Below are 25,647 nucleotides of genomic sequence, written 5' to 3' on the forward strand. Positions count from 1 at the left end.
GCTTCCCTTAAAGTGTTGGGAGGACACAGAGCTCTGACAGAGGAAGAGATGATAGAGACCCCGTTCTGCCGCATCTGATGGAGGCGACCCTTGGGACTCAGTGCCTTCTCCTCCTCCCTTTTTATTAGGTTGGTTCTTTGGCCCTGTCAGAACCAGTATTAAGACAAACATGGTAAGTCATACTACCCTTGTTTATCAAGCTAGGATTAATTTCCTCATCCCTCACTGTTGATGATGGTATGACCTTGACTTGCCTTCATTTAGCAAGAATCCCCCTCCCTTGGTGCTTCCTCTTAGTAATTTTCCATCTACCGATCCCCTCATCCCACTGTCTTTGCTGCATTTGGCCCAAGAGGAAACTAGCTCCTCCTCCTACTATAGCCATGATCTCCATAGCAATGATTGCCAATAAAATCTTCCTTACTGTTTTAACAAGTGTCAGAATAAATCTCAGTGCGTCCAGCCGTGACCCTTGGCTCTGTGTACTACCCTACCCTCCAGCAGACATGAAAAGGATGAGTCCATGGGGACGGTGGGAAGGGATGAGTTGGGATTTCTTGGACAAAGCCATATACCTGAAAATAAGTCACTAATGTCACGAATAACGTCCACTTATTCTACCGACTCCAGACTCACAGGGTAGCTAAACCTCAGGAACACTTACTATTTAATTTGATCAGAGATGGGCTCGAGTCTGGGCATGGTGACATACACCTTTAGTCCCAGTGCTTGAGAGACTGAGGCAGGAGAATCTCTACGAGTTTGAGGCTAGCCTGGTTTACATAGTGAGTTCTAGAATACCTTAAAAAAAAACTGGGATTAGTGGCTCAGGCCTGTTATCCCAGCACCTGGGAGGTTGAAGCAGGAGGATTGTGAGTTCAAGGCTAACCTGGGATAAAAACTGATCTCATGTCTCAAAAACAAAAACTATTAAAAACCCTGGGATTGGAGCGATGTCTTGGAGGTCAAGATTGCATATGTTCTAGATCTAATCTACATGGGAAGTAGAAAAAGACAAGATCTCCTGAGTAAATTGGGAGCATGGGGACCTTGGGAGAGGGTTGAAGGGGAGGGAAAAGGCAGGGAGGGGAGCAGAGAAAAATGTAGAGCTCAATAAAAATCATTTTTTTAAAAAAAAGATTACATAAGTTCTTGCAGAGGACTTGGGTTTGATTCCCAGTACTAATAACATGGTGGCTCACAAGAGCTTATAGCTCCTGTTCCAGGGGATCTGATGATGGGATCTGCTGGGATCTGATGCTCTCTTCTGATCTTGGAAGGTACCTGCACACACACATGGTCTCTGTAAACTCACAGAGGTGCACGCACATATACATAAATAAATAATAAAATTTAAGAAATAAATTCAAAGCAAACATCATTAAGCCTTATCTGTCATTTAGATCCCAAGGAAAACTTAAGTTATTCAGAATAACTTTCTTCCTATACAGTTTACCAGCCATATTTCTCTTTTCTTAGTGGAATCCTAAGAATTAGGCCTTTGACCCATAAACTTTTCTTTATGATCTGCTCTGCTGGATTCCCTGGACAGGCTGTGTAAATGTGCGATCTTGGAGTTGGCTCAAGGCTGCCTGGTTGTCTTTGCTTCCGAAACAGTTGTTTATTTTTCTAGAGATGACTCCATCCTGGGTTTACAAACTGGCCTCTCCTGTCAGTACGAATTCCACCTGGCAGTGTGGGATCTTTCCATCAAAGAACACCATTTAGATGCCAAGCGATGAGCAATGTGGCACCCTAGGTAAGACGTTCCCAGCCTGTGGAGCAAGTTCCTGCCTTGCAGATGGAGAGGCTGGGCCTTCATCACTAGAAAGGAATGGAGAAGGCCTTGGCTGGGGGCCTGCTTTGTCAGAGTTGGAAAGGTGCTGGAGAACCATGTTAGCATTCTTGAGGATGTGAGTCTGCCTTGGGCTCCTTTATAAATACAGCTTGACTCAGTCAGTGTGTGATTGGCACCTGGGAGACATGAGATGGTTACTGTTCTTTGGGGCCCTTGTTGGGTCAGGCGTCTGTGGCCGGGACAAATTCTTTGGGTGAGTTTCTTCTGAACTTTATTACCATTATTTAGTATTTCAGTAATCCAGGAGCTAAATGGAGTGATGAAACTTGAGGTGGTAGAGCTTATGGGAAGGACTTGGGCTTTTATATCTCTTCTGTCCCTGTGTCATCCTGGATCAGCCACTTCTCTCTGACACCAGATTTCTTCTGTGAAACCAGAGCTAGTGGTCTCCATAGGCCCTTCCCATCTCCCCAATCTCCTAATTCTGGGTCGTCCCCCTCCCTCTTGCTAAGGTCAGTTCTAGGCATTTCCTACACCATTGCCTAGGAAGAACAGCCAGAAAGGTTTCTGCCAGGCTTAAAGAGAGAAGCTGGGTCACAGCTTTGGGGACAGATACTCTGTCAGTGGTGAAGGCCGTGTATCGTTGGTGGTTTTCCAGACTTCTGGAACAAGGAGATCCAATGGATCTTGCCTAGCCACAGCTATGGAAATGCACGCCAGGCCTCTGTGTGAGTGTGTGCGCACAGGGCCACACGCTCCCCACAGAAGACTGTGGCGCTGATGAAGGACAGGAAGTTGGAGAGGCAGGGAATGACATGGATGCTCCGGTGCCCAGGTAGAGGGCTGCATTAGAATAACTCCTCACTGCGGAACATCTCTGCCTTCTGCAATGAGTCTTCGTGTGCATCCTCTTGTGGATCCTGTCACCGCTCTGTCAGGCAAGGGTGTTATTTTCCTCAATTTAAACATGAAAAAAAAAAAAGGTCTGAAAAAGGTTAAGGAACCTGCCCAAAATTACTTAGCTGGTAAGCAGGAAGCTGGGATGCTGAATGCAAAGCTCACCCCCTTTTCTGTGACAGAAGTCGATCAAATGGAACGCTCCATGCCACTGATCTACCTGTCCGCGCAAGCTTATTCTCCTTCATTATGTTATCTGGCTAAAGGGACTCAAGGGCTGGTTATTGAAGCAATTACTTACATGAGATTGAGTAATTTTTATGGGGATGACGGTTCCTACCTGCCCCTGCTGCCAAACAGCTCGGAGAGGTTAGGCATAGCAGGTGGCCAAGGAGGAAGATTTTTCCGCAGGCAGCTCAGCAGTAGGTGTGCCATAGCTACACTCACTGCTGCGTGGGCTGACGCATGGAGCTGTCAAGGCTCCCACTGCAGCTATTCATGTGGCGGAAAAGAATCTCTAATTTTCCGGATGTGGACCTTTCTCATGATGCAGTGGGCACCGGGGCTGAGCCAGCGGGGCTGGGTCCTAGAGGATTCACGGCAGGAGCCGTACACACAAAGGGTCCCTGTGCGGGAGCTGATTACAAACGGTGTTAATCAAACGTGCCATGGCATCTCCCAGTCTGTTCTTCCTTTGTCGTAGGCACCTCAGTGAAGGTAGAAGAATCTTAGCTGGGATCCATCAGCATGTCGTGGACACCCAATTCAGTGGCTGGAGAGGCCGCAGGGGAGCGGGACTCTGAGCATTTGAATGGTTGGGAAGCCGGGCGGGAGACTGGGTAAAGGACATAAGGGTGGTGGTTTCCCCCCCACCCCCATCTATCTCCTGCCCTTGCAGCTTGGTTCTCCTAGTTCCCCGGTCTCTCTCGTTCTGGTATCCCCTGTCCTACTTTTCAGATGTCTTAAGGATGAGACAGTGGCCAGGATACATGGAGGTGTTGGGCAGGTGGAAAACAGGAAGTAATTGCAGAGCTGGTAACTGGCAAGCATCCCAGGGTTTTTTGAGGTCACCTCTTAATATTATTAGTCATAGCTGCTAAGCCTGGGCAGGGTTGTAGGTGAGAGAGGCGCAGAGAACTGACCACTTAGCTGTCTTCCTGGAAATAGGGGAGGGATAGGAGCTGAGCTGCCAAAACAATTACTGAGCGTCCCGAGTATGGGACAGGTGTGAGGGTGAGCGAGCAGACGTCACCAGTCATGATGTCAAAGACATCTTGGTGTCCTGGGAGTTGAAGAGAGCCAGAAGGGCTGTTAGGGCAACCACACAGAGCAGGAGGGGCAGGCGAGTCACCTGCGAATCCCAACAGCTCCCTTCTCCCAGGCCTTTCGCCATCTCCAGAAAGAGCCGAAGGGCAAGGTCTTTGGTGAATTCCAGCTAGTGCAGCGGGCTGAGCTCAACCAGCGGCACCGTCGGGAGCTGGAAAGGGTATTTTCCCAGCAGAGATAAGGTCAACGAAGGCAAGAAAACGTTTGCCCCTTGCATGACAGCCACTCTTCTTTTCGACACCATGATGCTGTTGCTCATAAGGATAATGGCAGACCCTACTCTACCATCGTCACCAATTTTTAGAGCTATTGTCCTTAGCTTTGGTTAGGGAAAGCTTCATGAGTCACATGACCTTGTCTTGAAGATGAGGCGGAAGCCTACCAGGCGCTTACGGACAGGGAATGCCATGTGCAAAAGCACACAAGGACATCTGTGTGGAATGAACAGGAACTTTCAGGGGAGCTGGAACCAAAGCACACAGAGGTGGGGGAGAGGCGGGGAAGGTGCTCCATGCAGTACCAGATCGTCTGCTTTGCCTCTTCCTGCATACGGCAGGTGTGTGCGTCTTTGACCTGTGTAGCTTGGCTCTTTAGAACGTGAGAGAATGGGCCGTGAATGTTTCTCCAGGGTCGGTAAAGTCACCGTGGTCCATTGCCATGGATTGTGCTTGGAAGCATGGGAGTTTGGCTGTGACATCACCACGTTGTAGAGAGGAAAATGCACATATATTAGAGCCTGGATGTGTCATCTGCTCTTCATACTCCAAAGAGTTCTTCAGCTGTCCCTCTTTCTTTCCCTGGTCCTTCTCCACCTCCCCACCCCCCCGCTTTCTCTGTGACCTCTCTAGCCTGTGTTCTTTGGAAAAGGCCTAATTTTGCCACCCAAGATGTCACTCCTTCTAGCATGTGCATTGAAGAAAGATTTGTTTTTATTAGTTTTAATTATGCGTCTGTGTATGTGCGTGTGAGTGCCCGAGGAAGCCAGAGGCAGCAGCTACCCTGGAACTGGAGTCACAGTCTGTTGTGAGCAGTCAGCAGTGGGTGCTGAGGACCTAACTTGGGTCATTTGCAAGAACAGTCCACACGCTTAACTGCCAAACTGCCTCTCTGGCCCCTAGCATGCTCATCTCAAAGATATTCCTGTTCTGGAGAGTTAGAGATGGTGGATACAGGGTGTGCGTCTACCAAACTGGTCTTTGTCCTCAGTTACAAGGGTTTCCTCTCCACCAAACCCTCTTCAACGCTGCTTGCCTGCGACAGAGAAATGGTAGTCTGATACCCCATCTTTTCTGGGCTGTAGTCCATCTCTTTGCAGGCCCAGTGGGGTATGTATTAGTCAACTCTCTGTTGCTATAACAAAATACTTGAAGCTGGGTGCCTTAGCTACTCTTTTTGTGGCTGAAATAAATTATTTTGACAAAAGCAACCTAAGGGAGGAAGGGCTTATTCTGGCTCACAGTTCGAGGATGTGGTCCATCCTAACGGGAAGTCATGGTGGAAGAGACTTGAAGCAGCTGGTCACTTGCATCCGCAGAAGGGAGCCACGGGTACCCGTGTTAACTGTATTTCTATTTTAGTCCAGGTCCTAAGCCCAGGGAGTGAGGCCACCTCCTTTACGTTGGCTCTTCCCACTTCGCCTCTATAGCTCCTCACAGGTGTGCCCAGAGGCTTGTCTCCTGGGTAATTGTAAGTCTAATCAGGTTAATAATTACTATTAACTGACATGCTGGAAAACATACAAAGAAAAAAAAGATTTATTTCACTCATAGCTTTGGAAGTGGACAGTCCAAGATGGGTCACCCTGTCTATTCTGCCTGTGTGTGGCATTATCGAGGTGACGTATGTGAGAAGCGGGGATCATGTGGCAAGACGGGATGCCAGGGAGACTTGGGTGCCATGCTCTGTCTTTTAAACTTACTTTCTTAGGAACCGACTCCACAAAACCAACTTCCAAGGGCCAGTTAGATCCGACCTCTTAAAGCCTGCTACCTTTCAACTGGAGATCAGACTTGAATCTGTGGGGCATGTACAAACTCTATCTGAACCCTTGCAGCTTCAGCGGAGAAGCCAAACGAGGCTTCCTGTAGGGCCCTCTGCAGTTTTCATGGGATGCTGTTAGCTGCCTCCCTGCAGGACCCCAGGAGGAGGGCTAGGGTGAAAAGGTGTGAGACTTGGGTACTGGCATCTTACCCAGTCCGGTCACCTGTGTTGAGAACAGCTCTGCGGTGAGCTTTGTCTTTTGTGCCTGGCCTAGCTCTTCCCTGAACTTTCCAGAACTAAGTGAGACACTGGAAGTCCATCCGGATTGAACCGGTTTTCTGGCGAAGAGCCTCCACGTGAGCCTCACATTTCGGTCCCTGTGACAGAGCCATTTACTCTGTCAACAGGTCCTTCAGCCCACATCCCTCTCCAGCAGCTCCTCCGGCTTTCACTCCTGTCAGGGATGACGCACGTGACAGAGCCGAGTGCGGATTCATTTGGGCCGTCACCTAGCAACGCCTAATGGCTCCGCTGGCTCTCTGCGAGTTGAGAGCTCAAAGAAGGCTTTTCAGGCCTAGCCTTCTCCCACCCACGCAGGACTTGGGGGCCCTCTTCCCCTGCCAACGCTGCAGAAGCTGAATGATGCATAGGAAACAAGCTCAGGACAAGCGACAAGGGGGGGGGGGGCTGCCACTAAATAGGCTGCTTCCGGGCGCTCTCAGAGCCTGCTAGGCAGTCATGAATAATCTCAGGTTGAGCCTCATATCCTACCTAGTCCACATTCAATTCCACTGTAAAGCACATGTGTGGGGCTGGGAGGAATAGTTAGAGGACTCACCCCGGCCTCCCAGGATAGAGGGTCTGTTCCCCAAAATTCCCTACTCTTCCAGGCACGAAGGTTCCCTCTGTCGGGGTGTCAAGCCCTCGCCTTTGACAGTGAAGAAGTGTTTCTTTATGTCTTGAGTTAGCCTGGAGCCTCACTCAGGGACATTCCTTTCTGTAAAAATATATATGTTTTTCATTATAAAGTAATATGACTACATTGCAGAAAACAGATACAAGAGGGGAAAAAGTAAGCCATCCATAATCCCACGACCCAAACGAGCGCTGGCAGCGTTTACTTGATTTCCGTTGTCTGTTTTGCTTCCAGTCCATCTGCTTTTTCCATACCCGTAATCATGGCATACATACAATCCCGCGTCCTGCTCCTTCACTTAATACCCCCCCCCTTAAAGTCAGACATAAGCACTCTTTCATCCGTGCCACACAGCCTTGTTTTTAATGGCTATACATTATAACCGAAGACTAGACTGTTTCCTTCCACGCAGCACAGCCCTGTCTGGGATGCTGGGTTTGGGGGTCTACTTGCCAGCTGAGAGCTTACCGTTATCCCCCTCTCCCTATCCCCTCCCCTTCTCCAGGGACCAAGTTTTTAGGATCAATGTCAGAAATGAAGACGAGATCAGAAAACTGACTCAGCTAGTGAATTCGGACCACTTTAAGGTATGTGGTTCTTCTTCGTCCTCTTGAACGTTCCGAGTTTGAGGGGGAACAATCCTTGTGTTTGTTTTTATCCCTGCGTACTTTCTGCCCATAATGGAGTATTAGCCAACATGCCAGTCATGCGAGCGGGCAGAGAGAGAGAAAGAGAGAGAGAGAGAAAGAGAGAGAGAGAGAGAGAGAGGCAGGGGAGAAGGCCTGCCGGGCTCAGTGTCGCTGCTTTGTTAGTTGGGAGACCTGAGCTGCAGGCTCCGGCTTCCTGTAGCCCTCACTGTCTCTTGGGCTTTGTTAGGTACTGGGCCGCGTGTCTGACCAGACATGCTGGTGAAATGGGGGGGATGTCTGTCCCTGGGCAGGACTCAGGGGTTACCCTGGCTTCCGACGGTGGTTCTAAAGAACACGAGCTCAGGTCGTGTTTGACCCGAGCTGTCTTAACCTGATGCGTTTCTGTTCGCCTCAGCTCAATGTCTGGAAATCTCCCTCCACTTTTGGTCGGCCCATGGACATCCTTGTCCCCTCTGTCAGCCTGCTGCCTGTCAAGTCCTTCCTGAAGTCCCAGGGCTTAGACTACTCGGTGACAATTGAAGACCTCCAGGTGGGTAGGCCAGGAACTCTCGCTAGTCTTGCGTAAGATGAAGCCACCGATAAGACCGGACCTGGGAGGTTTTCAGAAGGTCCAGTGTCATCCTTTCTCGCCTCCCAGGTGAAGAAGTTGGGACTGATGGAAGAAGAGTGTAATAGCTCGTTCCGGGGTGAGCGTGCGGTAGAGATAGGTAGCTTCACATCTCCATCTAAGTCCTGACTTTGCTAGCCACTAGTCTGTGTCCTTGGGCAAGCGTGCACCCTCATGAGCCTCCATTTCATCCTTGCTAAAATGGTGATCATGATTCCTACTTCAACTGTTTATAGAGGTAATGCTTCTACCAACTACATAGAATACATCTAACAGTAGCTGGCACATCATAGATGCCTCCGTAGGTAATCATTCCTCTCCCTTTTTCTTTTCTGAAGTTAGAAGGCAAGTGTGTGTGTGTGTGTGTGTGTGTGTGTGTGTGTGTGTGTGTGTGTGGTGGGGGGTACTGGGAACCAATCAGAAGAGGTATCTTTAGAGAAAGGGGGAATGTCACCAATAGCTCCCAGCAGAGGGAACAGCGCCATCCAGCCCCACCACCTACATTCAACAGCAGGACGGTGCCCCTGACTCACACTCTCTCCTTCACCGAGGAGGGTTATGGACTAATTGTTGATTTGGCCCGGGTTTTTCCTGATGGTGTGAGCAGCTGTGAGCTTATTAATCATCCTCACATGTCGCAGACATCTGCCAAGAACCTTCAAAGTATGAGCGCTTATAAGAATTTCTTTGTTTCTGAATGGCTTCCCAAGCTGTGTGCTTCAGAGCCACTGGATACCAGATGCGAGCCGATGCCGAGAGATTTCATACCGTAGAAAAGCTGAATTGTGCACATGCTACTTCCAGGGAGCAAGCGGGTTTTGCGGGGGATAATGTAAATCGGATATTAAAAAGCAAGGTTTTATAGATACATGGGAAAAAAAATCTGACCCTCCCTCTTTTTTTTTTTTTTAATGAAAGGCAGGACGGTTTGTTATTATTTTTAATTGTGTCACGCTGACTGCATAATCAACACACATAATTACAGATAACTCTTCTTCTGGGTATGGACACTGCACTAGTCTTACGTGCCGAAAAGTTTCAATAGAACCAAGAATGTTAGGGAATAAAGACCTTAAGCTTATGAACACTGATAATTCCATTGTCTTACCCCACAGAATTAATGGAAACCCTCTGGGAATTAGTAGCATTAGAATGTGATTTAGTTAAGATGAAAGAGATTTTAGCTGTATGCAGCAGGAACTTACCTTCTCTTGAATTGTAATCTTTGGTTTGTATAATTTACGGTCTCTAGCCCCCTTTAGACCTCGGACATTTGGGTTGCTTGTTACCCGGAGGGTGATGCCATCTTGGCCAATCTATGTACCCAGATAAACCTATATATCCAGGGGATCCCTTCTTCACCATGTTGCTGTGTCTTTTTTTTTTTTTTAAGGCCCTTTTAGATAATGAAGACGAAGAAATGCAACACAGTGAAGGGCAAGAGCGGAGCGGCGACAGCTTCAACTATGGATCTTACCATTCCTTGGAAGCTGTAAGTGTTTCAAAGCACGCTTGAGGTCAACGCTCTCCGCTTGCCCAGCTTTGTAACCTCTCTCCTTCCCTCCAGCTTCAGCATGGTATCACTTCACGGAGGGGCTAAAATGTGTGCACTTGAATGCCTTCCCCTCTGGTTGTTTAACCCCCACCAGCACCGATGTGCCTGTGAGACATAGCTGTAGTTTCTCTTGCAGACACCCTAATCAAGCAGCCTTTTAAAGGAAACCATGATATAATGGCGGTCATTCCAGTCCTTGTAATTCAGCCTTCTCCCCCACTGGAATCCCTAGCACAGAATCAAATGCCATGTACTCTGGGCAAGCAGACAAGCGGTTATTTCCAAGGTTAACCAAATATTTCCACTCATTTATCACGACTCCCTATACCGTATACTCGTTCCACGGTGCAATTTGGTGCTGTATGCAGTCAGAAACCACTTTATAGAGCTGACTTTCAAGGTAAGCCAAACTTTCAAATGAAAAACTTGGAGCTGAATAATTTCATATGATACTGGAACCTGAGAAGTCAAAAGGGACCTCGGAATGGAACAGTATCATTCACAACGTGGGTCTCTTTTGTCCCAAGTGTCTCTTTCGTTAGCTTGCAGATTGTCCTAGCTTGGGACCCCCCTCCCAAATCTAAACTGCTCATCTCCCTCCTCTACCTTAATACGTGCTGTTCTTTATGTGCAAACACCATGTTCCTGGCAAGTCTTTCACAAGGCGTATACCTCGAGTTGTTTTCCTTCCAGATGAGGGATTAGTTCAAAGGCTGGCCAACTATTTCTACTTCTTTCCCATGATTGTCAGTAGCTTTGTTTATTGTATACACTTCCAACAGTTCTGCCCCTTGAGCCCTCTTGTGACCAATGACATACATCTGCAAAACAGCTGGATAAAGTTAAGAGTTCAGTTCAGTCTCGGGCCACGGGCAAAAGCAGAGCTCAGGGCCCACACAGGGACCAAACCCATATAACACGTTAGCCTCATTAATGTGGGGCCCTCCCCAGCTGAGCTAGCCTGTTGCAAATGTCAACCAGGGACCAAGAGAGGCCATCCACTTACCTTTCCAGCTGTCTGTCTGTCTCACTTTCTCATCTGCTTGCTTCTGTTCCCACTGACTGGGGTGCCCCTTGTACAGTGAAGTGACCTCTAGCTAGCTCTTGTTCCCAGAGGCCTGGGACAGGAGGCCTCTTTCTCCTGATCAGCTCATTCGGGGTTCTTCCTAAAACCAACTCTGAGCAGCTCATGTCCTGGTACCACTTAGGTTGTTCTAGGTCTCCAGTGGGAATGCCACGTTTGCTGCTGCCAGGGTTTCTGATTTCAAGTCTTTGTGTGGTGATGGCTGACATGTGAATTTGCACCTCACATCTGGTATAGCTTGGAGATTTTTAATAGTTTAATTTAATTTCCCATTTATCTACCTCTCCATTTACCTGCCTATCTATCTATCTATCTATCTATCTATCTATCTATCTATCTATCTATCTATCTATCATCTATCTCTCTTCTATCTATCTATCTTTCATCTGTCTATCTTTCATCTGTCTGTCTGTCTATCTGTCTATCTATGTATGGGTGTTCATGTGCCATGGAACTAATGTGGAAGTCAAGAGGATACTCAGTTTTCTCCTTTTTCTCTGTGTAGCCCTAACTACCCTAGAACTTACTCTGTGACCAGGCTAGCGTTGAACTCACAAAGATCTACCTGTCTCTGCCTCCTGAGTGTTGGGATCAAAGGCATACTACATGTGGCTTTTTTTTTAAAAAAAAATTATATTATACTTTATTTGTATTGTTTGTGTGGGGGACACATACACACTGTGAATGATTTTTTTTGTTGTTGTTGCTATTGTTTTGTTTTGTTTTCTGGAAGAGAACAATTTAGTAAGTCCTGCCATTCAGAGCATTGGTAGGCAGGCCTATTCTGATGATCCAGTTCAGGATGATGCCAAGAACCACACTTTGGAGCAGTGTCTGTTTAAGTCTCTCTGCTAGGGCTACACAAAGAAACCCTGTCTCAAAAAAAAAAAAAAAAGAAAAAAAGCTAAGCTAAAATAAGAAATATAAAGATGACTCCATGCATAAAATGCTCACCACGCAAGAGGACCTGAGCCCAGGTCCCCAAAAACCACATAAAAAGCTGGGCAGGAAACTGGTCATCAAAAGTCCTAAGTGAACTACAATTTTGCCGACAACTGACATGTGTATCCTCTAGAAAACTGCAGAAAGTAGCTGTGCAGGCAATCCCCTGTCGTAGCACTCCATGCCAGTAATGCGGCCAACCCCAAGGTTCAACAAGGAACTCAAGAGTGACAAGATAAGGTTCACAGATACCCAGCCCATAATGGAATAGAATTATTTTTTATTCTTTTAATTTCTGCTTTTTTCAAGAAAGGATTTCCCAGTATAGCCCTGACTATTCTGGAACTTACTCTGTAGACCAGGCTGGCCTCGAACTCACAGAGATCCACCTGCCTCTTCTTGCCGAGTGCTGAGATTAAAGGCGTGTGCCGCCACTGCCTGGCTTGCACAATGGAATAGAATTTTAAAAAATCATTGAGTAGTGACACATGCCTATTATTGCAGCTTTTGCAAGAGTGAGATAGAGAGACTTCAAGTTCAGGACTAGGGTGGGCTACATAGGAAAACCCCAACTCAAAAAATTAAAAAAAAAAAATTCTTTAAAAAGTATCCTTGGCTCACTTTTCCACACTTCAGATTTACCACGAGATGGACAGTATTGCCACAGACTTCCCTGACCTGGCAAGCAGAGTGAAGATCGGAGAGACATTTGAAAAGCGACCCATGTATGTTCTGAAGGTGAGGCCTAAGGCCCTTCCAAGGGTCCTGACTTGACACAAACTTCTGGATCATAATTTCCAGTACCCAGCTATGGTCTGCCACCGAGAGGCCAGCTTTATAACCCCATTGGTTCTCAGGAAGGGATTGTAGTTTCAAGTCATCTTTGCTTAATCAGATATTTTGATCTGATTGAATCCCCTGCTCTTATCTGTAGGGATGTTAGAAAGAGCATATCCCATCCGAGAAGATCAAGGGTGAGGCCGTTAGTGTTCCTTAAGACTCTCAGAAGCCCACAGTCTGCCTTCACTGCCACCTAGCCAGTTAGGCTGGGATGTGAACTCTGTTCTACTTTTCGGGCCTTTTGGAACAGGACTCAGGTCGCTTACATCAGAACAGATGTAACTTTAAGTCCAACCTCGGGTTTTTAGCTGCATGGAGCCCCATTTCCAGATATTTCTAACAGATTCACGTCTGTCTTGGCAAAAGAGGTAGAGAGCTATGACAATGACATAAATTACGTAAATAATTCAGCTGAACGCATAGAAAGGAATTTGGGCGTTAAAAAACCACAGAACAACAGGGGATGCTAAGAGTCCGCCAGCCCCTTCGCTTCGTAGAAGTCAAGTTTATACGAATAACTGGTAGGAGGGAGACACACCGCTGAGCTGGCTCCTTTAAAATAATTACGTTTAGATTATTTGCCCATCTGATAGAGACCCCGGCTTCATTAGCACCAAGCTCTGACCCATAGAGCCCTGGTGCTACGGCAAAGGCAGAAGCAGAATTCATTACCACTATTTACAAAGAGCTATAGTGAAGCTTCCTTCGTAATTTAAAACCGAATTCATTTATTACATCAGCAGAAGAGTCTGGTTCGTGCACCCCTGTGTTTCTCTCTGTTGGGAGACCATTTGAGATTTCAAGGGACACACTACACTATTCTTGCCAACCACACTAGCATTCTGACCCACGATACCAATTGTTTCTTCTTCCCGTTTGCCCTCAAAGCTGGAGAGGTTTGGGCTGCCCAGAGCCGCAGCCAACCAATTAAGCTCCCAGGTCACGAATAAGCCCGATAAATAGACAGTGCCCTCAGGAACATTTGGTCTCTGAATTATCTTAAATGAATTAAATGAATAGGAGCGGGCTGGGGAGAGGAGAGGTGAGGAGAGACGGGGACTGGGGGTCATTTTCCATCCTCTCTTCCCTTCTGCAGTTCAGCACGGGAGGAGGGAAGAAGAGGCCAGCCATTTGGCTGAATGCAGGCATCCATTCCCGGGAGTGGATCTCGCAGGCCACTGCCATCTGGACTGCGAGGAAGGTCATGTCGCCCGGAATTAGCCAAGGATTCTGGTGGGCCCGGGGTGGGGGACAGATCCATCCTATGTAGCTGGGCCCAGGGGATGAGGTAGGAAGCTACTCTACACAGACTCAGTAGGCTGGCATCTACTCAGGTGGGGGAAATAAACCGCCAAAGCCCCTCTCTCAGTCGTCTTGCTGTGGTCAAGTGACCGTGTTTGTGAACAAGCTGAGGGATTTCAAAGGTGGGCCCTGCGAAAGGGACCAGAGTCACACTCTATACCTAACTCAGATCCATTTTGCCTTCATCCCCTTCCGAGCTCTGCAGGGTCCCTGGGTTCTCATTTTGCCTCCAGATCCTTCAAGAAACTTTTTTGAGTCAGTGCCGGCAGAAAGGGGCAGAGTACGTGGAAGGAGTGAACAGAGCCGCCTCCTATCACTCGACAGTTAATACAGTCGAGCAGTTCCGTCCCCAGGCTTTCAGGGACTCAGAGGGCTTTACAGAGAACCCAAGGGGACTTCAGAGGGTAGAGGCCATCCAAGAGCATCCATCTTAGCAGGGTGCTGGGCATCTCAGGGAAACACCTGGATGGACCTACAAACCCACCCTGCCGTGATATCGCTGACAAGGGTGTTGTCTCTGCTTAGATTGTGACTGATTACCAAAAGGATCCAGCTGTCACCTCCATCTTGGAGAAAGTGGATATTTTCGTGCTCCCGGTAGCCAATCCTGATGGATATGTGTACACACAAACTCATGTGAGTACTTCTAAATGGCCAGGGCCTGGGCGGAACCCCCTGGTTGGGGTCCACACTCTGTTAGTGCCTTTGGAGATGATTTCCACCAACGTGCGTGTTCGATGCTCCTTTGGGGTTTGGCTTTTCCAGTCATCCTCTGAGCTGAGGCCCGCCAGGGAATATATTATTATTATTTTAGAGAGAATAGTCTAAGAAACTCTCTATTGTGGGTCTTGAACAATTTTCAACGCTTTACCTATCTTCTAGTCATCTTTTTTGCTCCCACACAATTTATTTTCTTGACATATTTTAAAGCAAATCCCAGACATCATGTTATTTCATCTACAACGACCTTAGCACGCATCTCTAGCTGCTGATAATAATAATAAAAAACCCCCAAACCCACTACTGCACTGTCACCTTTGAAAAATTAATGGAAGTTCTTTAATATCCTCTAACACCCCCCATTATTATTATTTTTTTTTTTAAAAAAAACATCTCTTAGGAGTCAATTTGTCGAAGTCAGGATCCAATAAGGTCTGTGCACGGGAACCGTGGCTGTGTCTCTGAAGTCTTTATTCATTCAGCGGCACCCCAAACACATCCTTTTAAAATGTCATTCATTTGTTGGAGAAACTAAGTAATTTCCTGTATAATGTCTCACATTCTGCGTTTGGTTGATGGCTTCTTTGTTGTGCGATTTAATTTGTTCCCTTATTCCCTGGTTGAGAGGGTGATTGAATTCAGGTGACTGCCTTAGAATATAATAGGCCCCTTGTATGTCTGCGGCGTGGGTGCTGTTCAGTGGCCATTGCTTCTCTTTCTGCAGGAGACAATAAGGATTCAATGTATCCAGATGGGACCAGCTTGGTTCTTCTATAGAAAGTTCTCATCAGGGCAGTTTGAGGGGGTCACTGTCTCTTGTTTGTTTTGTTTTGTATTCTGAGACAGTGTCTTACTATGTATGTGTTCCTGATTGGCTTGGAGCGATGTAAAGCAGGTTGGCTTCAAATGCACAGAGACCTACCTGTCTCTGCCTCTCAAGTATTGGAATTAAAGGTGTATGACACCATACCTGGCCCCAAATTCCTTTTTAAAGCCAGAGGTGTGCACCACCTCCCCCGTAAGGGTCGGGAGCAGAGTGCCAAGGCAGTGGGGACTGGAGGTGTCCTCGAGGCAGGGCCACATGCAGTACAGCCCCTCTGTTGTGGTCTTAGCTTCTAGAGGAACCCTTTGCTGCTCCTGTATCCTGACATATCTTGAGTGTTTGGGGGCTTTTTTCAGAACCGATTATGGAGGAAGACACGGTCCCGGAACCCAGGAAGCCGTTGTATTGGAGCTGATCCAAACAGAAACTGGAACGCCAGTTTCGCAGGTAGGTGGGGAGACGGAGTCAACCCCCACAGCACTGGATGAACCTGTCCACGAAGGCCTGCAGTGTGGGATAGGAAACCACTTTCCATTCTGTCTTCTTCTTCCATTCACTGAGAGACCCCGGGACATCCCTGGGGCTCTCTGTGTCTGTGTGTTCTGTTTTGTTTTTAAGTCTGATTGTTGTAATTTTGAAAGGGAATGATTCAATAATCTCTGTCCTCCTGAGAAAACGGTGGGTCAGACAGTCTTTCCTTTGTGATGATGGCTGTGTTAATTTCAAATATTTATTTATTTACCTAATTGATTTGTTGGGGTGAGGCTTTGCACATTCTAGTCGAGTGCTTTTTACACTAATATTTTAAAAACCACACGCATCTTAGTTGCATGATTCCAAGGCCCCTCTTTAACCCTGGCTATTCCAGCTTTGCCTGGGCAAATTGTGGCTGGGTAGAAGGGCTCCTGGTGGCAAGTCAAAAGAGAACAGTTAGCACTGTTGCTCTAATGGGCAAGAGCCTGTAGCAAAACTTAAATTCTAGCAGCCCCTCTTCTGTTTGCTAGTACTAATCAGCAGCTATGGAAAGCAAGCAAGAATTAGGTGATCTGGATTCTGAGTTCCAGGTGCTTCAAAGCCATCCCCACAAAAGTACCATCTATTGTACACGTATTTTGTTCTTCCTGTCCATCGAATGGATTTTTGTTCTTGAACCTCAAGGATAATCTTAAGATTACATAACTGATAAAAAAATTATCAAATAAACTTCACCTTCCAGTTTTAAATTCAGTAGTAGTTCTTTCCTACTTACACACACACACACACACACACACACACCACATATATACACACGCATACACACACACACACACACACACACACATTTCGAGTTCAAGGCCAATGTGGACTATGTAAATCTGTGTGTGAAACCCTGTGTTGAAAACAAAAACAAAACAAAATAAATTATACATATTTATTTTACTTTTTTGCTGTACCAGGAATCAAATCTAGGGTCTGTATGTGCCAGGCCAGCTCTCTCTCATTGAGCTGTACCCTGGGATCCCAGTATTTTGTTTTGAATGGATTTATTTTAATTATATAGAATTGTCATAAAAATCACAAGGAAAATAATGATTGGAAGATGGTAACCAGCTAGCCAGTCAGTCAGTCAGTCAATCATGACTGTCTCTCGTTCTTTCACACACACACACACACGCACACACACACACACACACACACACACACACAAACTCACGTGCCAAGGCATGCTTTACTGTGAAACAATGCAGAAGGCAATTTATCTAAATACCTGTTAAGTAATCAAGAGATTTTTTTTTTAAGCCACAACAATGCATTATTTTTGGCAGCAGTTGGCCATTAAGACCTGAACCAATAGAATAAGTTGACACCAGAATAAATGGAGTCATTTTCATTATTTATTGGTATTCATATTAATTATCAAGCACACTTATTAATTACAACTTGTTCTTGAGTATGACATTAATTATTTATGACAACTACTATTAGCACAATACGAGGTCAACTCTATCCACTTAAAAAAGTCGCAATACTTTTCCTTCTCATTTGTAGCAACGTCCCCCCACCCCCAAACTCCCTCCTTGTCCTTGCCCCAGAATCTGTACCTGCCATGATTAGTTTCCTGATAAATACCTGTCTACCATTCCAGTCAGACTTGGGGTTGACTGTCCCCATGTCTGTCTTCTTGGCCTTTGGGTTACTTGTTACCAATCAACTCTCCTCCGCAGGAGAAGGGGCCAGCCATAACCCTTGCTCTGAAGTGTACCATGGCTCCCACCCTAATTCCGAAGTGGAGGTGAAGTCAGTGGTGGATTTTATTCAAAAGCATGGGGATTTCAAATGCTTCATCGACCTGCACAGCTACTCACAGCTGCTGATGTATCCCTATGGGTACACAGTCAAGAAGGCCCCAGATGCTGAGGAGCTGGTACGTGATGGAGGGTTTCTGCCTAGTCCCTGACCGCTTGGCTTTGGCACAGCCAAGGTGGCTGACTGAGCTATAAAGCTTTCGAGGGCAAATATAGGTGCCTTAGAGAGTACTTCCATGCGCTTTGATTTGTGACATCAGACCCACTAGGGACAGAAAGAAGATAGTCCCTCTCTCGTCTCTCTGAGTTCTAAGACTTTGTCCAGCCTGCACACTTGATTTTCTAACTAGAACATGACACAGATTCGCTACTTGCTAAAGACCATGGTTGGCACCATAATGGGAAGGGGAAATGCCTTCGCTCTGGTTAAGGAAGACGTAAAGGTCATAGGTCAAAGCCTGGGGGTTCTGTGTCACAGCCATGACTCACTCCCGGAATAGGAAAGGTACCTATAGGTAGGTGTAGGAGTAGGAGTGACATCTTCAGGATGCCCGCAGGCCTTTGCCCCCATGCTGGTCTGCTGGGGTTCCACCCTGTTTCCAGGCCACTGCTAGCCCACAAGCCTGTGTGTTGAAGAAGCCCCACCCCACCCAGACTCATGGCTAGATGTGGACCAAATTTTGGTTCTCTATTCAAGGTTTTTCTCTTGAGCATACTTGGCCTTCGATCTTGTACCTGAACATGACATTCCTCTCCCATAGGATATCTCAGAACTCTGTCTTAACTAGATCCCTCCGGGCTTGGCAAGTAGCTCTCCAGGCCTTAGGAAAACGTGTGCGGAGCTCTTCCAGCCAGAGTCTCTAGCGCATGTGTCCCAGGTGCTCACTGATCTCTGCTCACCTCCCAGGATGATGTGGCAAGGAATGCAGCCGAAGCTCTGGCTTCCCACTCGGGCACGAAGTACCAAGTAGGACCGACTTGCACCACTGTCTGTGAGTACGCCTGTGTGGGAGGTATTTAGAAAGCACCTTGGGAGGAAACTTGAAATGGGGCAGGAAGAATCATGCAAGCTTTATTTCCTTGTTATTGCCTGATTGTTTTAATAGTTAGACTAGAGTTTTTTTTTTTATTGATCTTTATTGAGCTCTACATTTTTCTCTGCTCCCCTCCCTGCCTTTTTCTTCCCTCCTTCAATCCTCCCCCAAGGTCCCCATGTTCCCAATTTACTCAGGAGATCTTGTCTTTTTCTACTTTCTACTTCTAGACCAGAATTCTAGGACTTTGGGACAAATGGCTATTGTAGGCTGTCATCTTCACCTGGGTCACTCCCGCTCTCAGGGGTTTATCATGTGCCCTTGATGAGTTCGGACCCGTCAGCAGGTAGACTCTCCCTTCCTCATTTGGATTAAGAATCCTGACATGTTTTATCAAAAAGTTATCAAAAGCTTATCTGCCATTTCGCATGTGTGTTTTAGTCTGCACATGTGCATGCGTGTACACATGTGTGTATGTGCATGTGGGGGCCAGAGGTCAATGTTGGGTGCTGTCTAATCTCTACTGTTTTCTACTTTCTCTTCTGAGACTGGGTCTCTCACTGATTGGCTAGACCGGCTGGCCAGCAAGTTCCAGGGATCTGCTTGTCTCTGTTCACCAGCACACGGTTACAGACCCATGCCACCATGTTTGCTTTGATCTGTGTGAGTGCTGGGGATCCAGACTCAGGTTCTTGTGCTAGAGTTGTTTCCCCAGCTCCCTATCCATTTTAGAGGGAACTCCCAGCTTTGTGTTGGGCACTGGGTGGTAGTGATATAAGTGTTAGCATGAACAAGAGGTAAGGGGTCCTCTAACTATGATTAGTTATCTCGCAAAAAAGAAAAGAAATCTACCAAGTCTCCAAATCTAAACATGGCCTCAAAGCTTGTCACCCACAGCCTCTTTTGGAGGACTTGTTTGTTCTGGTCTCATCTGGGCAGTTTCTGTTGTACATCTTGCCAAGTCTCTTATTTTGGGGGTCTGTCTTCAAGAGATGGGAAAGTGTCATACGGCGCAGCTCTGGCCAAACGGCAAGCATGAATGTTGACATGGGAAGAACAGTTTTGCTCCCTTGTAATGGAGTTGTCCCTCAACAGTGCCTTCTCCATAGCAACCACTGTCTCCGTTGCCTCTGATCTCAGCTCTCTCATCTCTGTGTGTGTAGCTACAGAGCAACATAAAGCAGTTAGCACGATGCTGGTGTTTGTCTTGCTAATTGCAGCAACAATCCATTAATTATTCATAGTTTATTGCTATTAGTGTGGTTAAATGGGAACTCTTCAGAGGACACATCTGGAGACTAGCTCCACCCTCTGCTTAATCAGCCAGAAGTGATGGCGGATGAGAGAGCGAAGGGAGATTTGCTAGGCGTCCCTTGAGGAGGTCTTCTCCAAGATCTTTGTGGGTCACCAGGGTCCCTGCTTTTGGGTCAGACATCAGTTTAAATAATGGCCTTGTTCTCCCACATCAAACACATTCTTTCCCCCAGCATGAGCCCTGTCAAGTCAAGGGATACTCACCAGATGCCTCAGAGGAGGAGGAGGAGGAGGAGGAGGAGGAGGAGGAGGAGGAGGAGGAGGAGGAGGAGGAGGAGGAGGAGGGCTCTCCCGAGGCTGTCTAAGAGCGGGAAAACTTCACATCGTTCAAGACTCTGTACTCTTACAGGTCTTCTCTGCCTCTGCTGCTTGCTAGAAGAGGAGTTGACTTTTGTATATTAGAAGTCTGTCTCAGCCAGGGGCTCTGGCACATGCCACATCCATGGTTGACATCTGTACCTTTAAGGGCTGACCCTTCCTTAGCGTCATCATTTTAGATGAAAGTAATTCACACTTTCTTGCCTTCTTAAACAGAGCACAGAGAAAAGAGTTCAGCCCCACCCCACCTCCACAATTGAGTGGTTTTCTGAGGATTAATTATTACATCCTGAGGACCCGATATGTCATTTTGGGATGTAAGGTCCTTCTGCTAACTAGCTTCACCCCATTTTATGCTTTAAGTCTTGTGTCTACTTTTTTTTATTAATGCTTTTTAAAGTTATTATAGAAAATAATGAGCTCCATAGTCGTGTTCCCATGCATACATGTCATGCTCACATGTATCTGTTACATGACACCCGCCTCCTCCCACGGGTTTGTCTGCTCTTTAGAGTCTTATGTCTCCTTCCTCCTGTCACGTCATCATGGCTACTTGTCCTGTCCCCGAGCATCTCACTCCTTTTCTATTTACTGATCCTGATTCACTCAGGGCTTCTGAGCTGGTAAGTTCTGGGGCTCATGAGACGATGATAAATCATGGTTTTTAAGGATGTTTGTGACAATGTTACTTCTCAGCCTGAAAGTCTGGTGTTCATCTAAAATGTCCATTAGGAGAGGGCTGGACCATAACACAATTGCTGCACTCATACAGGGGAGCATTAAACGGCCCTTAAATGAATTAGGTGGATCAATGTGTACTAATGGGGAGTGATCATCAAGTGTTAATTGAAAATTAGAACGTGTAGAACGGGGTTAATGGTATATTCCTGCATGCACATGTGCGTGCGTACGTGCATGCATTCATGTGTGTTTGTGTGTGTTTTAAAAGATCTAGGGAGATAGCTTGGTTAGTAAGGGGCTCTCTTGCAAACATGAGGACTAAGTTTGATCCCTCAAACCCATAGCATTGTGTTGTGCACATTTAAACTCGTGCTAAAGAGATGGAGACAACTTAGCACAACTGGTGAGTTCCAGGCCAGTGGGAATCCCTGTCTTGAAATATACATTAGACAGCACTGAGAAACAGCATCTGAGGTTGACCTCTAGCCTCCACATGCATACGCACATACATGTGTCTGCACATGCATTTGTACACATGAACACCCATATGTGTGAATGCAAGCAAGAGTAGGTACACATTGAGTAAGGAATTAAATAAAATGGAGTTTATGAACACGATCACTTTGAATCCTATCTGCTTCCTTCCGGTATCTTTCAAGTATGTTATGAAATATTTGAGTTTATCATATAAAGAACCACTGGACACGCCAGGTACTGTTTGCTTTCAGCTGGGGCATTTTCTCAGGGCACACATACTGTGCAGATCACACAAGGATTTCTGAGAGCATAGCAGAGCCCATTCCATTCCCTTGGGAACATACAATTCCGTGGAAGCTGTATCTTTAGGAAAGTGTGTCCATGAGAAACAGTTCTCAGGAATAAGGGAAAGGAAGGGACTGATCTTACATTATCAGATGTGTTAATCCACCAGATGAACCTCAAGTTGGTTGAATGGACCACTTAAAAGGATATGGGCTTAAATTCCAGCTCTGTCATGTTCTGCCTGTACTTCCTTAGCTGCTTTCCCACCCAGAGACTGGACTTTTCCCATCTATAAACTAAGGGCAGTAAAAAACATCACTGGATTTTAAAGATAAAGACATCATGAGGAACTCGCTCATGGCGGATGCTGAGAAAAGAACATCTGCTATCTTCAGAAGTTTATTAGTGATGATTGTCATTTTATGAGTGACAGTACATTTTCCACTCGTAGGTCAATTCCTGCTCTAGTAGTGTGACTGGGAAGAAGTAGAAAAATAGACCTCCTATGTCTTTCAAGTCTTCCGGCACGGGAAGTCCCAAGGAATGTGTTTCCTTTTCCCGTGGATCAGTTATCTCTTGCTGTGTTAAAAAAAAACAAAGAACAAAACTAGGCTAAAACTTCCCAGCTTAACGTGATAAACATTTCTTTTCTTACCCGGTTTATGTGGGTCAAAAATTCAAAAACATCTTCTGTGGACAGCTGTGGGGCAGGGTCTTACAGGAGGTCACAGTCAAGCTGTGTTCCCAGGTGGCAGTCTGGCAGACTTCAAGGAGCCGGGCTGCTTGTAGGGTGGCTCGCTCCAGTGCCCGGTGAATTAGTGCTGATTCCTGGCAGGAAGTTGCATTTCTTCACTGAGCCTCTTCGTTGGGCACCCTGGGCATCCTTACAACAGTGACAGCTGGTTCTCCCCAGACCAGTGGCCCAAAGACAAGCAAGGCAGAGCCACACTGGCTTGCGCAACAGCTTTCTGCAGTAGCCTGTTAACTCGGGGTTTGAGGCCAGCCTTATTCTGTCTAAAGGAGGATGACACAGGGCACCATTTCAAGGAGACAGGGATCGCTGGGGTTAGAGGGGGGTGCCTACCTATCTCACTCTGTCCCGAACACGCTAGGTTTGAGGTTCCTGGAGGATTGCAGTGATCTAGTAAGAAAATGGGAATGGTGATTCCATTTTGTGGCATATGTATACATGTTATATGTGTGTGTTTATGCATGTTCACATGTATACATATATTCAAACATGCAGGTAGAGGAGTTCGCTGTCTTTTTTAATCATTTTCAACCTTATCGAAGCTGGGTTTCTTGAACCCAGAGTTTGTCCATTCAGCTAGTCTTGCTAGCCAGGTTGCTGTGAAAATACTCTGTCTCTGTCTCCCGGGCGCTGTAACTAGAAGTGGGCCGCCATGCCTAACCAACATTGTGTGGAGTCTAGGGATCTGAACTCTACTGCACAAGCTTGCATGGCAAGCAGTTTGCCCACTGAGACATCTCCCCATCCTTGGGAATGAGGATGAAAATCTCTTAGCTTAAGGCTTGAACAGACCTTCACAGAGCAGGATGACCTAAGCCCTGAGGATGGAGCCAATGTGTCCTTTTGAACATATACGTCTTAGGACCTGGTGACTTCCAGAAAGAGTTCTGGATTCTAAGGAACTCCATCCTGTAATTGGACCGCCAGCTATCAAATAACAACAGGGAGACGATATCAATTCCCACTAGCTCTTATAACTTAAATTAACCCACATTTTCAGTAATTGACATTGTACCATGTTGCTTTTACCTCTCTCCCACTTTGTGTGTTCCACTTGTTCTGCATCTTGGTGGCATCTCCTGAATGCCTTGCTTCCTTCTCTTCTTTTCTCTCCCCGGAAGTCCCGCCTTTACTTCCTGCCTAGCTATTGGCCATTCAGCTTTTCATTACACCAATGACAGCGACACATCTTCACCCAGCGCAGAGATACCCCAGACACCATCCAGGCAGAGCACTAGCCCTTTCCCACAGCACCCTGAAGGGAAGTAGGCGCCAATGGTATTCTCTTCTGACTTACAGACCCAGCTAGTGGGAGCAGCATCGACTGGGCGTATGACAACGGCATCAAGTATGCCTTCACATTTGAGCTGAGAGACACTGGGCACTATGGCTTCCTCTTGCCGGCCAGCCAGATCATCCCCACCGCAGAGGAGACCTGGCTAGGACTGAAGACAATCATGGAGCACGTGCGGGACAACCTCTACTAGTCAAGGAGTGCTCGTATTTTACCCATAAGCCACCATGGAGGCCGCTGTTAAAGAAGATCACTTTTCCTGCTGTGGGACGGAGCCTTCCTGGCTAGTAGAGACCTCAGCTGGCTCTCTTTCAGCACCGCTCCCTAGACAACAACATCCTGGTGGGCCTGTGAGGAGCTCTTCCATGAGTGTAGTGCTTGGTCCTGCTATATTGCTGAGCCCCTGGTACGCCTCTCTACCCATGCGTGGTTGGGCAGGCCCCAGTCACGGTCATTACCTCCTGCTGGCATACATATGGCTGCCTCACTTTTGGAACACTTCTGATGGTTCTCTAGTCTCTATGTCTAGCCAGGCCAGGGATCTGGCTCCAGTGGGGAAACTATGGGAACTGCTGGGGGAGACGGTGCTTATCTTTAGAACTCCTTGTATTTTCCCTCTTTCTGACTTGTTTTTCTTTCTTTTTTTCTTTTAGACAGGGTTTTACTGTGTTGCTCATGCTAGCCTGAAACTCCTGGGTCAAACAGTGCTGCTACCCCAGTCTCCCCAGGAGTGGGGCTCAGCTCAGAAACACACTTTTCTTTGAGGAACAAATCCTATTGAACCATCAACACTGGTCTTTCTGGCCTGCTTATTCTTCCTACTCTTATTACTGCTGTTGTTGTTATTGGTAGGGCCTCTCTATGTAGCCATGGCTATTCTGGAACTTGCTGTATAGACCAAGTTGGCCTCAAACTTACAGAGATGTCCCTGGCTCTGCCTCCAGAGTACATTAAAGAGATTAAAGATGGGCATCACCACACTTGGCTCCTCTTAATTATTGTTATTGTTATTATTATTATTATTATTATTATTTGTTGTTGTTGTTATTGTTGGCTTGAGCACACAGCCAAGCTCTTGTCCATCCCAAGGCTCGGTGTTCAGATGATGTCCGTTATTGTTACCCTCTTCTCTTTATGTTTGGCGTTACTGAGACTCTCAGAAAGGTCACTTGTACTATAGGTGATGCTCACATGGGTCGCGGAGGAAATGGGGAATAGACTCCAGGATCACTCGGTGAGCACCATCTGTCCTGTTGGCTTCCTCTCCACCCTGCCTTTTGAACTCACTTCAGAGAACTTGCCCTCACCCCACAGGCCCTAAATCATCCCTATAGCCTGGACAATCTCAGGCCCTCAGCACATTCCAGCTTGAGTCTGGTGTCCCCTGTGTTCTGCCTCCTGGCTTCTCTCCTCCTGTGTTTAAAGTCACCTTCTATTTTGCATCCTGGACCCTGAGCACCAACCGGGAACAAGATTTCATCACCAGCCAGACACCTCCTGATCTCTCCTTAGCACGTACCATCTGCCCTGATTGTGTTGCGGTTTTCGTTTTTGTGGGCTTTTTTTTTTCTCCTGTTTTCAATCATGTCTGTAAATCTTAACCTTCTGCCTAGGATTTGGGCAGCATCTGGTGTGTCCTCATAAGCCAATAAATATTCAATATAGGTTTATGATCATCCTTTATTCTTTGCTTTCACCTGAATGGAACTGAGCCACAGTCTTGAATATGCAGCTCTTTATAATGTCAGAAGTAAATTTGAATCCCTGT

The 25,647-nt window shown here is 46.7% G+C and overlaps 1 protein-coding gene across 2 annotated transcripts; it reads left to right on the forward strand.

Annotated features, from left to right (window-relative positions):
• Window positions 1–1,904: 1,904 nt before the first annotated feature.
• Cpa4 (carboxypeptidase A4) lies at window positions 1,905–25,549 on the forward strand. 2 transcript variants are annotated; one of them, XM_085683785.2, is made up of 11 exons: window positions 1,906–2,051; window positions 7,423–7,504; window positions 7,962–8,096; window positions 9,568–9,666; window positions 12,392–12,493; window positions 13,692–13,796; window positions 14,423–14,533; window positions 15,797–15,887; window positions 17,645–17,844; window positions 18,633–18,717; window positions 23,885–25,549. In XM_085683785.2, the coding sequence occupies exons 1-11, from the start codon at window positions 1,984–1,986 to the stop codon at window positions 24,070–24,072; spliced, it is 1,266 nt and encodes a 421-aa protein (XP_085539911.1). In that variant the 5' UTR covers window positions 1,906–1,983; the 3' UTR covers window positions 24,073–25,549. The 2 variants fall into 2 exon arrangements, with proteins under 2 accessions (XP_085539912.1, XP_085539911.1); XM_085683786.2 differs by lacking the exons at window positions 18,633–18,717; window positions 23,885–25,549 and adding an exon at window positions 18,487–18,619 and having other exon boundaries at window positions 1,905–2,051.
• The last annotated feature ends 98 nt before the right edge of the window (window positions 25,550–25,647 follow it).

This window comes from Myodes glareolus, chromosome 25 (genome assembly GCF_982192425.1).
Source record: "Myodes glareolus chromosome 25, mMyoGla1.1, whole genome shotgun sequence".
In the NCBI taxonomy this organism is placed as follows: domain Eukaryota; kingdom Metazoa; phylum Chordata; class Mammalia; order Rodentia; family Cricetidae; genus Myodes; species Myodes glareolus.

Bases quoted from the DNA above. Each gene is read 5' to 3' on its own strand.
- Cpa4 (XM_085683785.2), top strand. From the start codon at position 1,984: ATGAGATGGTTACTGTTCTTTGGGGCCCTTGTTGGGTCAGGCGTCTGT. The intron at 2,052-7,422 runs GTGAGTTTCTTC...CCCCTTCTCCAG, and splicing joins GGCCGGGACAAATTCTTTGG to GGACCAAGTTTTTAGGATCA. The intron at 12,494-13,691 runs GTGAGGCCTAAG...TCCCTTCTGCAG, and splicing joins GACCCATGTATGTTCTGAAG to TTCAGCACGGGAGGAGGGAA.